This window comes from Papilio xuthus, unplaced genomic scaffold, assembly GCF_000836235.2.
Source record: "Papilio xuthus unplaced genomic scaffold, Pxut_1.1 DF827714.1, whole genome shotgun sequence".
NCBI lineage: Eukaryota > Metazoa > Arthropoda > Insecta > Lepidoptera > Papilionidae > Papilio > Papilio xuthus.
The window spans coordinates 5063032-5079532 of record NW_013530935.1 but is presented as its reverse complement, the minus strand read 5'-3'; the positions used below and the strand labels follow the sequence as shown (position 1 = coordinate 5079532).

General features: G+C 32.5%; 1 protein-coding gene across 1 annotated transcript; it reads left to right on the top strand.

Annotated features, from left to right (window-relative positions):
• Positions 1 to 1210: 1210 nt before the first annotated feature.
• On the top strand, positions 1211 to 14881 carry LOC106116866 (uncharacterized). The gene is made up of 7 exons (XM_013310916.1): positions 1211 to 1437; positions 5340 to 5542; positions 12467 to 12642; positions 13003 to 13109; positions 13442 to 13629; positions 14190 to 14302; positions 14573 to 14881. The coding sequence occupies exons 1-7, from the start codon at positions 1235 to 1237 to the stop codon at positions 14795 to 14797; spliced, it is 1215 nt and encodes a 404-aa protein (XP_013166370.1). The 5' UTR covers positions 1211 to 1234; the 3' UTR covers positions 14798 to 14881.
• Positions 14882 to 16501: the final 1620 nt, after the last annotated feature.

Below are 16501 nucleotides of genomic sequence, written 5' to 3'. Positions count from 1 at the left end.
AGTTCCCCGTGGGATACGTGTAATTTGTTTAAACATATTTACTCGATAATTCTGCAACGGTTTAATAAATCTTGATGATATTTAACATACTATAATAGAATACAATAGTCTGGAATACATAGGCTACTAATTAAGTTTTTTATTTTAATTCAGCGCGAACAAAATCGCAGGCGACAGCTTGTTTATATTTATAAAACAAAACACCCGCGTGAAAGCAACGTCCCTTTATAGCACGTCATCGCGTCAGTCGCAAACAACGTCAAATATTCACGAAGTAAACTCTAAACTCTTCCCTTCATACACACTTAAAACTACAATATTGTATAATATATATTTCTCTTTATTGATATCACGAATATTTAAACCTATAAGTATCATTTTCCTGCAAGAAGTAAGTATTTCCTAATTTCTGTTTCAATCCAGTTATTAGTTTTACAAAGTTGAATGAGTAGGGATTGAGGCTGATTTAAAAGTTACGCTGATCCTCAACGCCGGCAGCCAAAACGTTTTTTTATAAGATGCGTTCTGGAATAACGCGCAGCTAACAGCGCAGGTGCTTCCTAGAAGTTAATACATTTTGATTGTCAGCGCTGAAAATACTAAAAGCAGCCTAATTTAGCTAGATCGAGTTGTTGTAATTATATTCTATAATAGTGCGTGCTTTTCTCTTTATTTGTAATAATTCGATTTAATATTTTCATTTTATCTTTTTATTATATAACATAATATTCCAAAATTAATCTTAATCCTAACGCTCTTTCCATCCTTGCATTTTCCGTCGTCTTTATTTCATGTGTCATCGTTCGACCACATAAAACTTTACATCAGGTGGGTTGATGGTTTTTAAAAATTTACAACTTTAAACAACTTAACCAACATAAACTAATGCTTATCAAACGAAATTCTCATATAATACTAATACTTATTACTAACACTAATTCTTCATACTTCACAGTTTTTATAGTTATTTTTTAAAGCCATAACAGTTGAAATATGACAGAAAAGTGGAGCGTAAAATATTATTTAATTAACTGTACGCATAAGCTTTGAGTGGTACAAAGCGTGGCCGCACAATGCTGTTTAATGTTTAACTAGAATTTCTCGTTTCGTAGCAACCGACCTACATCGCCAGGACATAGATTATTTGGACTTACTTCACCTGTTCCTAGTATTTTAAATTAAAAAGCATTAATTGTTCCAGTAATACAACAACTATGACGTCACACGCGTTAAAATGGAGGTGAAGAAACAAGAGAAACCTGGAAGCTTGTCGCCGGTGAAAGGACTGAGGAGAGACGACGACGGGAAGACTTCCCGGTCGAATAGCAAATCGGAGAGAGATTTGCGTCTGCCGGAGAAGTCACCCAGTGAGGATGCAGGCAGGAGAGAGAGACGACCGTCTAGAGCTAGCGAGAGCTCTAAAGATACGTTAGAAAGGTAATGAAAATCGCATTACTACAGTAGCCATTGTAAGATTTAATATTCACTTAAAAGAGAATTTGTTGGGATCACCATTGGTATCAATGTATTAGAAAAAAACTAACCTAAGGAACTGGTAAAAACCAGTTTTTGACTCAAATTTCAATACTTAGTTCATTTTCTATGAAAGAAATTAAATAAATATTTCTATTAATACTAATTCCACTCAAAAGAATATTGTAAAATGTTAATTTTGAAGCTACAATATAATATTGATACTTAGATTTTCTTTTGACTTTGCGTTAAATTTATGTTGCAAAAAATCTAGACCGAAACGTGACAAGTTGTAGTTATAATAAATAGTTTAACAAAGTAAACAATGAGTACATTAAATTCGTGAAAAATCCATTCACCAAAGTAAATTCCAAGGATATTGTACAAACTTTCAGAAATCGGGGACAAGTTAATAGAAACGGTAAAGTAATAAAACTTTTTCAATCATTTTTACAAGGTTTTTTGATCAAAGACAATATTCTTACTTAGCGATAACTAAAGTTTTTAAACTCACAAAAACTCTGTACCAATTTATCAGGTAAATTTTAATTGAACACCTTGAGAAGTACTCAAAGTTTTGGTATAGCTCAGCAAGATCTCTCCAAAACTTTATTTTAGTCGTTAAAATACTCACTTCCATGATTTTTTTATCTATCTTTCTTTATATATATAATTCTTCTGTGCGTGTGTATGTCACTGAACTTCTCGCAAACGACTGGACCGATTTTGATGAAATGTTTTGTGTGTGTTCAAGGGGATCTGGGAAAGGTTTAGATTCACAATTTTCATCAAATATTAACTTCATATTAATTTATTCAGATTAAAGACGTGTAGACAGGACAACGTCTGTCGGGTCCGCTAGTTATATACATAAAAATCAATTGTTGTTCGTTAGTCTCGCTAAAACTCGAGAACGGCTGAACGGATTTACCTTATCTTGGTCTTGAAATATTCGTGGAGGTCTAGGTAAGGTTTAAAAGGTGAGAAAAATTCGTATGATTGCTGGGGAAACCCTTTAGGAACCTTTTTTAGTCCCGCGCGTAGTCGCGGGCGACAGCTAGTACTGAAAGTATTCATGTAGCAATTCCAATTCCTCTTTCTAATTGAAAAAGTGTTTTTGAAAACGGTTCAATAGTTTTCGAGTTAAAACTTTACATACAAAGATACAAAATACAAATCTTTCCGTTTTATGATATTCGTATAGAAAATATTCCTAACCTACAAATTAATTTGCAAGTACGACGAAAGCGTAATAAAAGTTGTAGTATTTAAGTTAATAGTAAATATTCTCTAAAGCAAATGAGATATTTTAATTACACGACAAAGTCAAAGGAAAACTGCACTGAGTTTCGGTGAAAATATTCACTGCAATGTTTGTAGATACTTCCTTTGAAAACAAACAGTAACTAAACAACGAAAGCAACTTGAATTTGTTGAATAAAATGTTTAAATCTAGTACACACGTAAAATTATTTCAGAAATTTTAAAAACTCGGAATTTTTTGTCTCAATAAATAATTCTTCTGTATTATGAATTAGTTGATTCTCTTTTAACTTCGATTATATCATTCGATATCTCTTAAATCATAATTCATATTTTATCTTATAATACATTGATTAACATTATTCATACAGATTATGGGTTTTTCTATTTCTATGTGGATATATTTTTTAATTTGCTCCCTAAACAAAGAGCTCAGCCATTGTTCAGGAGCGAAATCTTCTACATAATTGTGTAGTGTTACAATAAAGCATTGCTACTTATACAGAATAAATAAATAGATGAAGTATATTAATTTATCACGATTTGTAATTAGTTATTATTGGTTGGGCTGGCGCGCATTTCGGGCAAAGGTTGAGCCTGGCCATCCAACGGGGAAATGCCGCCAGCATCTTGGGAACCCTACCGTGCGACCGCAGCTATTTGGGATCGATTTTTTATATTATTTAGTTTGGTTTAGTTTTAGTATATAGTTTATTTAATATAGTATTAATTAATTGATTTATTTTGTTGTGGTTAGTTATTTAGTAAGATTATATTTTAATCTATAATTAGGTTAATGATATTGTTCTTGGTATTAGTTATATTATTAAGAAATAAATATATAGATAGATAGTAATTATTTTTTGTAAAGTAAATGTTTTAAGTATTTTTTGTCAATCAACGATGAGAATGAAAAATTTACATTTAGTTCAGTTCTTGGCTTATGATTGATTACATTTCAAGTACAAAAATCGAATGTTAAGAGTTATAAATCATACCGTAAAACGTTCAAGGTTTTTACGGTTATAGAAAACATCGCGAAGAAATCAAAAATATATATTAAACTAGCTGTCGCACGCGACTCCGTCCGCGTGGATATAAAAAAAAATAGTATCTTATGTCCGTCTCCTGGCTCTAAGCTACCTCCTCACCAATTTTCAGTCATATCAGTAAAGCCGTTCTTGAGTTATAAATAGTGTAACTAACACGACTTTCTTTTATAAATATAGATTATTTGAACTTTCGAGAGAGATTGTTGTATACTAAATAAAACAGCTACACTTACGCACTTAATCTGGTGTCAGCTCCGACTAGTTTCGAGCCCTTCTGGGACTCTTTGTCAGGGCTCTTCTCTCATGAGAAATTTATTTATTTATTAAAAAGGTACATCAATTGCATGTTCAACAAGCACGAGCGTATACAAATAACACAAAGATAGTCGAAACAGAGGAACATACAGATGACAGGCGTACACAGCATTCACTGAACATGGTTTGGATATAAGATGACGAACTTAATACTACTGCGAAAAATTCCCAGTCTTTAACCTACGTGACAGTTTCGAAACTAGTCGTTTAGTTTAAAAATCTTTGAATTACTTCATAACGTCCTTTGTAAAGTCAAACAATTTAGTGTAGACTTAGCCTAAACTTGTACCACACAGACTGTGTCCTATTGTGAATGTATCTCACGTTCGAACGCAATTTCAATTTCCGTTTGTACAACAAAGGATTGGAACAAGCTGTCTGCGTCAGCTTCATCCGATTGCAACTGTACCTTACACCTGAAAGGAAATTGAATAGAACCAAACTAGTCTATACATAATTAACATCGATTTAACCGTAGAACTCCATTGCTGTACGAACTGCACATTGTTATTGTCGAAACAGTAGTAGTAGAGAATTGTCATAGAGTGCGTCATCTTCTTTGGACCATACTTAACATCAGGTGGCATCGTGGTCAAGCGTTGGCTTATTGAATATAAAAAAGATCATAAAAGTGGTCGCGACCTTCTGAAATGCGGATGAGGAAGAGTGTGAGAAAAATAGAGAGCCAGTCTCTCTCTCTCTCTCTCTCTCGTTCTCATTCTCTCTGTCTTATACAGTAAGTAAGTTTTAATGAGTCGTATCTTGTATCCCTAATAGTGATAAAAATAATTTTTAACTACTTTTAATATTACTGTACGCTGTTGCTTACTTCAAAGTGCATAACAAATAAGCACATAGTGTAACAGGCTCGCAGATTTTCTTGTGAGAACTCGAGCGCTTTAATTAGTCCACTGGTTCATGTTTAACTTGATAAAGTTTACTTCATACTCTTGTTATAACTATGTTAAATACAACTGCTATATTAATGTTAGTTAATTCGATTCACACAATTTTAACGCTTAGTGTATAATTTAATTATGAATTCTAATTACTTTTATACATTTTTAATTAACTTTAAGTTTGCACTCATCTCTTAAAAGTACACAAATTATAATCTGACAGAAAAAAAAATGTACTTTTAAAAAAAAAACTCATAATTTAATCAACAATCGCTGATGTTAAATTTATGAAACTTAATGAACTGACAATTTCTACAATTTATCAAAAATTTTACAGACAAGAATCAAAATCACTATCACCGAAAGTATCAAGAAAGTATTTTACGAACTGGAAGCAGGCGTGCGATAAGACCAAAGACAAAACCAAAGAACTACTAAAGCGATGGCGGACGTTGCCTGAAACTGAAACATCTGAACACATGCAGGAACCAAGTAATAGTGAGGAAGATAAACATCATGGCTGGAGTGTACATGTTTGGAGTAAGTACTTTAATTTAAAGGAATCCATTAAAATTGATAAAGTAGGTAATAATTAAGGTCCCAGTTGGTAAGAACTCGAATACTAGAATTAATGTCAAGGCGCGTTTATGTCAGAACAAAGCAAAAATGATAATTCCCAAGCAGAGACCTATCTATTTATAAAGATTAGAATACAAGATCCTCTTTGAGCTGTAGCTAAAGTTGTCGATTTTTTTCTTTCATTCTCTATGTCTACTTGCGGGTTTTTGAGATCAAAATTCTAATTTAAAATATATTTGTGTTTTGTCAGAGATAATGAGAGGGATGACGATAAGTTTTATACAGAGGTTTTTGTCTCAAATACCAACGGTGCGTGTGTTTAATATATAGGATGTCCGGGAAAAGCGTGTACAATTGACTACAAGAATCTATGGTAGTCTGTTGAACACAGCTTTTCCGGACACGCTGTATAGTTTGAGAGAGCCAACCGCGATAGCAGCACCTCTCTAACCGATTCAGACATCCTTGTTTGACTATAATTTGATTAAAAATGTTTAGTATAGTAGTAATCGTAATCTTTATATCTATGTACAAAAGATAGTCGTGTTAGTTACACTATTTATAACTCAAGAACGGCTTTACCGAAATGGATGAAAATAGGTGAGGAGGTAGTTTAGAGCATAGAGACAGACATAGGATACTATTTATTAATTTTTTTTTCGAATTTATGCGTTGAAGAGCTGCTTTTTATTTTAATTACTAATATTATAAATGCTAATGTTTAGATGGATGGTTGGGTGGACTACACTAATTAAGTTTTTATATACTCACGAGCGACGGCTATTTATAAATATAAATAAGTAAACGCGAATTATAGAGTCAGGTGTAAATGTTTATTCCGTATGACGATTGTAATCTTTGCTGATTTCGTTATTGAAAATAAAAATAAATCACGCCCCCGAATCACGTAATAAGTCATGATAATTTTATCAAATATAATATTTGATAAAGTCTTGTTTATCAGGACTAACAACGCTTGTTTGATATTGTTAAAATATTTAGCAACTATATAGGAGTTTTAAGAAGTGCTATTCTTCATTTCCATCCTTAGCGTATTTCAAGGACACGTCACATTTAGACGTATTTTGTTACATGAAAGAGAAAGAAAATATAATCTAAATAATACTAAGCGAGAAAACTATACATTTTATTGGTAAACAATAATGCTGAGGCAAATCTGAGTCGAGATACATAGATTTAAATGTTAAATAAGTTCTAGGTTTGCTAATATATTAAATAAACTAAATAAAAATACTTGAAAGTCATATCACAATGTCATCAGGTACGATCACAGTCTAGAAAAAGTTAGCGTCATATCTAGATATGAAAAAAAATATGCTATTCATGCACTTTAGCGGGAATAACTTAATACTAAAAAAAAATAGAATTCTTGATCTACGGAATGAGGTAAAAGAAATAATGGAGAAGAAGACGCAAGTATTTTGATAAAATTACATGTAAACCTTGTTTCCTTAAAACAAATAAAGCCTAATATTTATTCAATTAAGATGCAAAGCAAACGTTTGCAATAAAGGCATTGCTTGTCCGACGTCTTTAAATTATAGCAACTATAGTACACAAAATTTATCTATACCATAAATAACGAGTTTTTATCATCTAAATTGAATTGCAAATTGTGAAAAACAAGTATTTGTTGAAGCACTGAACAAACATTACGTATGTTTCGTGCTGAGGCGTGGTTGTTATGATAAATATTTGGTGATATAATTCTCAAATTCATACGTCATTTGTTTATGTCTCAAGATAATGTTACCATGCGACGGACGTGACTGATACATGTTGCTGTCTCTACTTATTCAAAGAGTATAAAAGAGATACAAATATATTTTAATTCAATTTTGTTGGCAGTGGAAACCCACCCTTAGAGTTTATATTAGTAGTCATTGCAGTGAATTGAAACAATCATTAATCGATAGTCAGCGGTCGTGTGTGGTTGTTTTTGAAATTATTAATTATAACACGACAATGGTATTCGGTGAGTGACATAAAATATTTTAACAAATTACCTTTTATAATGCGTAGCTTTTGCCCGGACTCTCCGCATGGAATTAAAAAAACACGATGATTGTTACTATGTGTTATTTGAGAATACGTTCTATTATATATCGAACCCTTGCTGAAGTATACAGTCAATATTTTAATCAATCGTATCCACGGAAATGCATGCATTTCTGGGCCTATGTGATCTGCTAGACTAGATATTTAGTAACAAACATCCATGCATCCAAGCATTAGCATTTATAATATTCGAAGATTCATAAGAAGTAAAGTAAGATTAGTAAGATCGATCAATTGCTTCTAGAATTTATGCTAATAGCCATGATACCAAATCACTGTATAAAACATATCGTCATCCCCGTCATTATCCTTGACAAAACAGGAATAACAATATTTTTAAACGAGAATTTTAGTCTCAAAAACACACGTTGGGATACCTTATCATTTAATAGACAATCTAAACCTAATATTAAAAAAAACTTGTAATCCTAAACAATAATGTAAAATGAAAACGTCAGTGTTTTGGTAAAATTAAAACTGAAATAGTTGCTCGCGTGATATCTTATAAATTATTCACAAGATTACACTTCCACTTCGGCCACATTAAAGTTAACATCTACCCTCATATAATATTCAAAGCGTCTGTCTAAAGTCGGGAGTGCCGACTCCCTTGCTTTCATAAACCTGTCACAAAATATAAAGTATAATTTTCAACCAAGTGTCGCTTGAGTGCTTCTCTACTCAATTCCTCTTTATATATTAATTGTTAAATGCAGAATATCTAATATTGACTACGGTAATAACCTATATTTATTTGCTGACTAGCTGTCGCCACGACTCGATCCGTACGGAATTAAAAAAAATTGTAAACTATACGTTCTTCCACACTATGTTCTATATCTATATGAAATTTCAGCGAGAGACAGCCGTTCTGGAGATACCTAGTAAGAGGCGTCCATCTATCCAAACTTTGGTTTTTGTTATACTACAGTACGCAAAAAAATTGTATTGTTAAAAAGGTAAAAATGTTTAACGTGTATACAAAAAAATCTTAAGTCGTTCACTACGCTATACACTTATAATTTTTGTCGATATGAAACTAAGGTTGAAAAATTAAAATTCTACACAGTTTTGAAAGATCTAATCTATAACAATAAATAAAAGATTATAAATATTTTAAGACACATCGACAAAATTAAAAAGAAAGGCAAAGTTACATTGAAATGACGCTGTCAAATTACGTTTTCATAAATCTCGTGGGCACTGATCATGCGTATTTTTAAATCGCCCAAGAGATTGCAATAGGCGGTTGTACAATTGAAATAATGAACAAAACAACTAAAAAGAGGAAAGAAAAAGAAAATGAGGTACTTACTAAGGAAGATGATTCTAAAATAAAGGAAGAGGTGATCGCGTCAGTGTCTACTGACAACATCAAAAGAACACGAAACAGTAACGTCAAAGAGGAAGGTTTTTACAATTACAAGAAAATGGTGACGCGAAATCTGAATTCCCAAGACCAGGGAGTTGTTATGAAAGCGAAAAAGCAACGAAAGAAATCTTCAAAAACAAAGAAAAGCAAACAGATTCCAGTTAAGACTCAAACGTAAACTATTTACAACTATACAACTTAGCGGTTAATAAGAAAGTGATATTTGTTGTAGAATTGATTAATTAAATATTATTTTATATTTATATACTTACTTTTCATTCGCAACTATGTTAGACAAATCAAAATTTTTGTATCTACACGTAGCGAATCAATTTTGATAATATAAATCTAGTAAAGAGAAAGATTCTTTCAGAATGAACAGTCTATAATCTGTAAATATTGTGCTTTAATTTCCCTAGGAACTTTGGATAGAAGTAATTATTAAACAACTGTCAAATAACTTAACATATTGTCAAAACACGATGGTGTGACAAAGAAATTGCAAGGATTTTTATATCAAAGTATAATGTGTGTTACTAATCTTATAAATACGAATGTTTGCATGGATGTTTATTAGAAGATATATCCTAAACTCTTGCATGGATCAGACTGAAATTTCAAAATGATATAGAATATAATCTGGAAGAACACATAGGCTATTATTATTTTTTTAATTACAACTAGTTGTCTACAACTCAACTAAAGTTTTGATTTTACAACCTAATTTTTAATGTCGTTTAAAATGAAAGTAAAAAATAACCTTTTTTACACAAGGACAAAAAGCTTGAATTGAAATTTCATCAAAGTCCATCGATGAGAGAAAACAAAGAGTTTTTTTTTTAATATTCATTGCTATGAACGTTTTCGATTCTAGGTTCAGTTCCATTATTCCGTTTGAAACTAAAAAATAATAGAACGAAACATCACTGCAATTGGCTCCGTTTCAACGGCTGCTGGTGAATTGTTTCGACTTTATTTACGCAACGATAACCTTGAACTTATAAAAAATATGAAAAAGATTACTTTGAATTGAAAAATATAAACAAAATCTTTCATACGTTCTATCCAAATAACTTTTTAAATTGGACAAAAATTTATATATGACAATATTTGTCAATCTTTGTTGATTAAATTAATCAAACTTTCGTGAGACATTATACTAAAGTGATATAAAAACGACTAAACGCTCACTTTTCGAGTCCGTCGGGGGCCCTTCATCAGGATGAGTGGTACTGGTTATTTCGCGGACGCGGCCCGTCGCTCGCTGTCAGTGAAACTAGTCGGTGCCGCCACCGGACGAATATATGTGAGTGTTTAGCCGTTTTTATATCAGTTTAATCTTTGTTGAGGAATAGAATAGAGCCATAACTCTTTCGATTTGCAATTTATAAGTGTTCTTATTGTTGTATCTTATGTGATTAGTTTCTCTCTTTTAAACTATTAGTTTTCTATTTTCGAAGATGCACAACGAAATGTGACAGAGAGTTAATGTACACAACTATACATATAAAAAATTAGAAAGTTTGTACGTAATATCGAAAAAAGAATCGTACACATTATTTATTTACGTGACTGGTTACAAAAGACAAATTGTTAAATTTGTTGTCTGTATATCTGTATTTTTGTTCCGGATCAATCATCGGAATGGCTGGAAATATTTTGACAGGATTTTGTGGGGAAGGTAGCTGGATACGAGATATATTATAAGCTACTTTTATGCGCTGACGATGACGCGGGTGAACACAAGTCTCTATAAATAACTGGTGTACCACTATAATTATTAGTACTTGCTGTCGCCCGTGCCTCCGTCCGCTTGGATATATAACAAAAACTTAATTAGAGTAGCCTATGTGTTCTTTCAGACTATGTTCTATACGTATGCCAAATTTAATCGAGATCCGTTCAGCCGTTCTAAAGATATCTCCAAACACCCATCAAACCATCCACATCACATCCATCTAAACATTTGCATTTATAATATTAGTAAGTTAAATAAAAAGCAGCTCTTCAAGGCATAAATTCAAAAAATAAAAATAAAAAAATGAATAAATAGTATCCTATGTCCGTCTTCAGGATCTAAGCTACCTCCTCATCAATTTCCAGGCATATCGGTAAAGCCGTTTTTAGTTATAAATAGTGTAACTAACACGACTTTCTTTTATATATAAAGATGGATTTGAATAATAGTCAAGTTAAAAAATCGTGGCAATTATTGAAACTGAAAACCGTAAACGCTTATTTTTACCTTTACAACAGGGATGTGGTTTTATTAATTTTACATTCGTCGTATATTCATAACACGCTATTCACTACTTTGTGTAGTTTTACGATGTATAATAATAAGCTATATAATAAAGTAGCAGCTTTATTTCCCACGCAATAAAACCTCACGCAACCTAATGATAGAAATACACAGTTTCGTATTGTTTTTAATACAACTTAACTTATTATTACAATAACATCTCTGGTCTAAAACATTCTTTATTTATTTATTTATCATTGATTTTGTTGAGCAAAATATCAATGCAAATGGTAATTAAATTATTCAAACTTTCATGACACATTTTAATAAACTTATATAAAAACGACTAAAACACGTATATTCGTCCGGTGGCGGCACCGACTAGTATCGAGCCCATCGCGGGCCCGGCATCAGGGTGAGTGGGACTGGTATTTGGCAAATCATGGTTACTCGTTACCTAAGGGAAATATATGAGGTAGTTCTTTTACTCCTTTCAACCCTTTTCTTATAAGTAAAGAGGACTAAAAATAGTCCTCCGGAAAGTACGCGGATCAGGCGAAACGCCGAATTTCTTCCACTTTTGACCAGTCTTCTGTGTGGCTATGGTATTGCATGTTGTTGACGTCTACTTCTCTTGTCTTCTTGAAAAAAATTACTTATCCCACTCATCTTTCATTAAGAACATAGAGACAATGTTTAATGGTATGTCCTTGAAACTGATATTTCACAGTAAGAAAGTAACCATGACAACAGCAACGCACGAAGTTGTGTGAATGTTGTAAAAGTTAATTTTCATCTTATTAATCTTACTAATATTATAAATGCGAATGTTTAGATAAATGGATGGATGTTTATTTGAAAGTATCTCCAAATAAGCTGCAGGGATCTTGATGTAAATTGACACAGATATAAAACATAGTCTGGAAAAACATATTGGCTATTTGTAAAGTTTTTTTGTGAGTCGCGGACGACAGCTAGTGTAGACTTAAGACAGAATCATAGTGTCGTATAGTATTGTATTCTTATATGTTAGTGTCGCTTTGGCGCGACTGCCGAGCGTTGTTCCTAAGGTTCCAGATTAAATCTATTTGAACCTTAACAAAGTGATCCTGATAAGGGTTCCGTTTCTTGCCTATGAGGTACGGAACCCTAAAAATTGACTGCTTGTAAAAGTTAAACGTTATCATAACAGCGACGTGGGTGAATCGGTGCAGCGATAGTCTGGAATGCCTGGACCTGGATGAAGAACAGCCTCTAGCACAACTCGGAGCTGTCCAGTCGGACAAACTGACGCTGTTCTTTACTGAACTGCTGGACCATGACCGCGATGACGTCATCTGCGATCAGGACTTTGATAATTTCTTTGAGGTGAGATGAAGTTTTTCTAATTGAAATATTCATATTATTATTATTAAGAAATCTTGAAGGTACTATTAAAATATGAAACACTCCATAAACAAAAATAAAATATTTTTACCTAGTTAACCCTAACTTAGGGTAGAATCCGAGCCCCTCAGTGGGGATGTATATCCCCACTGAGGGGCTCGGATTCTAATGAGCTGATGATAATACTAATAGAAGGTCTACCATGAATGGTATCATTCAATTTATTGAGCTAATTATAATTATGATCAAAAGTTTGTTACATCGTATTTGGTCAATTATTTTGTAGTGTATGCTTTTGGATGTCTTGAAGGAGACAACCAGAATTATTTCTGTAATTTTCAGAAACTAGCACATTTCGCCGATTGGTCAAACAACTCCTCCGAATTCCACATACTACTCGAAGTGAAGCAAGAATTTATCGAACATTTTATCAACCCTTTGCCTACTAAGTAAGTTTTAGTTTTTAATATTTTTTTGAATAAAAATAAAAAAGATTATTAGTATAATAATTACGCTCAACACAATTTGGATGAGATAAAGAAGAACCCGATAATACATAAGAGAATTAAGTTAAATTAATGATCAAAAATTAACTGAAAAAATCTATATTTTTAAATCTGTTATTTCCTTTTATTATATGGCTTGGTTTACTTTAAAATAATACATTCTTACTTAGCTTAATTTTTTTAACTAAAACCTTCATTAACCTTTTACGCACCATATGATACAGTGTTTGATATCCACAAGAATCCACGAATTTAATTATAGTTAAATATAACAGATGGAGCGACTTACCGTACTACAAGAGGGTGTGCGGTCCAGAGGCGGGGGGGTTTCCGGGCAGGACCACATTAGAAGGCTGGCTGGCACGCTGGGCGCTTTATCTTAGTGACATGAAAAGATTTACTGACCTGCCTCTATACTTGCAGTATCTCTGCAAGATTATGTTCAATGTTATCGACAGAACAGGTAATTAGGAAATGTCTTCTATAACCTTCTCTGACCGTTGGCTTTTAAGACCAAAATTTCTGTATAAAACATATTGTTATCCCTGTTATTGCCTTTGTCAAAACAGAAATAACAATGTATTTTAAACGTTTTTCGGTCTCAGCAACCATCGGTTATTTTGAAAAGTTTGATGTTTTGAGGATATTCAGATATGGACCTCTTTGAATCAACTGGCTATTAGACCTGGTATTTTGTGCCTATTTGATTTTCACCATTTTAGCGCTGATGGTAGCGGTTTGTTACGGAAATGTGGATTCTAACTAATAATATAGATAGAATTAACTGCCACGTAAAATCAATAATGCGTTTGAATCTGAACGAAACAAAAGCTGTCATTTCCAAGCAATCGCCTATCTATTTAAAGAGATCGCTAGATTTAATAGGTACAGAGAGAGATAGAATAGAATCAAAGTGGTAGAGGCAATTGTTTTTCTTTTAGTTTTTTTTTAATTATGCGTCTTTATTTCATGACGTCACAGCAGGTGAAGGCACTTATTGAAAATATTTCAATTCTGTTCCAGGTACGGGTGCAATAACAAAACAATCTCTGGCAGCGTTCTACCGCTCTGTCATCGGCTTGCCGGCGACACGAATCGATGAGATCATTGACACTGCCTACGACCGCATGACTAGTGTAAGTTACAAAATACAATAGACAGGGACTTAAAAATAACTATAAGATTTTACTGTATTTTAAAGTTCTTAAGATACAGGAGAGAAATAATTAATCTAACAGACATCAACTTAAATAAAAATACGTTTGTAAATTCATGATAATGTACCCTTTTAACCGTTAATTTCAAATGGAATGACACTTGTATACAAAATTCTATCTCTATTTTTTTCAAAGAAAAAAGGATTGTCAAAATGTAATTCATTGTTCAGTTATAACGATTCTTTACAGAACGGCTACCTGATCTTAGACTACGGCACCTTTGTCCACTGCTTCACCAATTGGTTAATGGGTAAAAACCCCAACGGCCCAGGACAGTGGGTGTTAGTACCACCCAAAGGCTCGTTACCACAGCCACCTTTCCCCGTAGACTACAGCGCGTTGAACACAGAACCAGCCAAATTAGAACCTTATGCACCGGACAAGAAGACAAACAGACATTCCGTGATAGTATAGAATTAATTAATAATAAATCTTTTATAATACAACAACGAAACTTCCTTAGACCAGAGGGATAGTCAGAGATAAAAAAAACATGTACATCATATAATAAATGAAGTTCTTAATTATGCAGATAAAATGACTTGCCAATACTTTTACAACTGATGTTTTTTATTGTGATAACGATGTAGAAAAATTATGTTACTATTCTGAATAAATTAAAAATTAGAGACATCATTTTAAACTGATATATAAACACGGCTAAACACTCACGTATATTCGTCCGGTGGCGGCACCGACTAGTTACTACCGACTAGTGGAGGGCCCCCGATGGGCTCGAAACTAGTCGGTGCCGCCACCGGACGAATATACGTGGGTGTTTAGACGTGTTTATATATCAGTTTAGTATAATGTCTCACGAAAGTTTGAATAATTTAACGTCATTTTAAATTCTAAATTAAACTCACACGAATTGAAGTATCGAAGTTTACTTGCGAAAAATGATATGTTTCCCTATTATTAGATCCCTGGTGAAGAAAAGTACTATAGCATTTGTGATAGAAGAATCAAATATAATTAATATTATTTTAACTAGAATTAGGCAAATAAAGGTGATAGTTGTAGCATTATTCTAGCATGAAGAATATAAATCATCACAATTGATTAATAAATGAGTTTACATTTAAGATGTGTTCGGAAATGCACTTATTAAAATTCTAATTTATAATTAAACAGTGTTACACAATATATATATCCTTTTGGGGTGAGGCAGTCGCCTCGAAATCAATTTTTCTCTCATTAAGTGAGATTCTTTGAAGTCTTCTGGCTCTCTGATCTAAATTGTTTCATTTACTTTTCAAATAGCAACAATAACAAATTTGATGTAAAAATTACCTGTTGAATACCAACCAAGTGTTGTCATAGTAATAAGTTACTACTAAGCAATCATTATGAGAGCTTAATTATATTAAAAAATACAATATCGAAATCCTAAAATTGTAATTCTTGCTTGCAATCGAAAATGATACGCTTTACCTTACTTGTATATTTCGACCAATCCTAAGATTTTAGATACATTTTAGATGTTATATAATAAAACTGTTGTATATAATAGGTATATAGATAATTGTAAAACCTTCGCACGACACGACACGGTAAGGAAAAACTGCCTTGAAGTATGTTGTCTTCACATTTCACAATCTAGCCTTATTTTATACCTTAGGATAAAGTTTAGACAAATAACTAAATTTTTCTGACACCAAAATCTCCGTTTAAAACATATTGTTATCTCTGTTCTACCAAAGATCATGACAAGGATGACGATATATTTATAAAGAGATTTTGGTCTCAGAAAATCATTATATTATTATATGTAGTAATGTAACATTAAATCATATTAATAAACATTTTTGGTTAAACAAATTGTTTTATTAAAACATACGAATAACAAAATGACGTATAAGTATACAGATGTCCTAGATGTATACAACGAGTATACAGGTGTCCCAAAAATATGTATACATTAATCACTTCATATAAAACTACAAAATAACAGTCTCATCCACCTTAATAAATGTTCGTGCTATAATTGAATTATTCGATTACCCTAAGATTAACGGAAAATTGACAGTTGACATATGAGTCGTAGCTGTGAGTTGAAACACGGGAATTATATCCATTGATATAAACTTCAGAGTTAATTGGAATAACCCTAGAGGA

Bases quoted from the DNA above. Each gene is read 5' to 3' on its own strand.
- LOC106116866 (XM_013310916.1), top strand. From the start codon at position 1,235: ATGGAGGTGAAGAAACAAGAGAAACCTGGAAGCTTGTCGCCGGTGAAA. The intron at 1,438-5,339 runs GTAATGAAAATC...AAAATTTTACAG, and splicing joins TCTAAAGATACGTTAGAAAG to ACAAGAATCAAAATCACTAT. The intron at 13,110-13,441 runs GTAAGTTTTAGT...TAAATATAACAG, and splicing joins ATCAACCCTTTGCCTACTAA to ATGGAGCGACTTACCGTACT.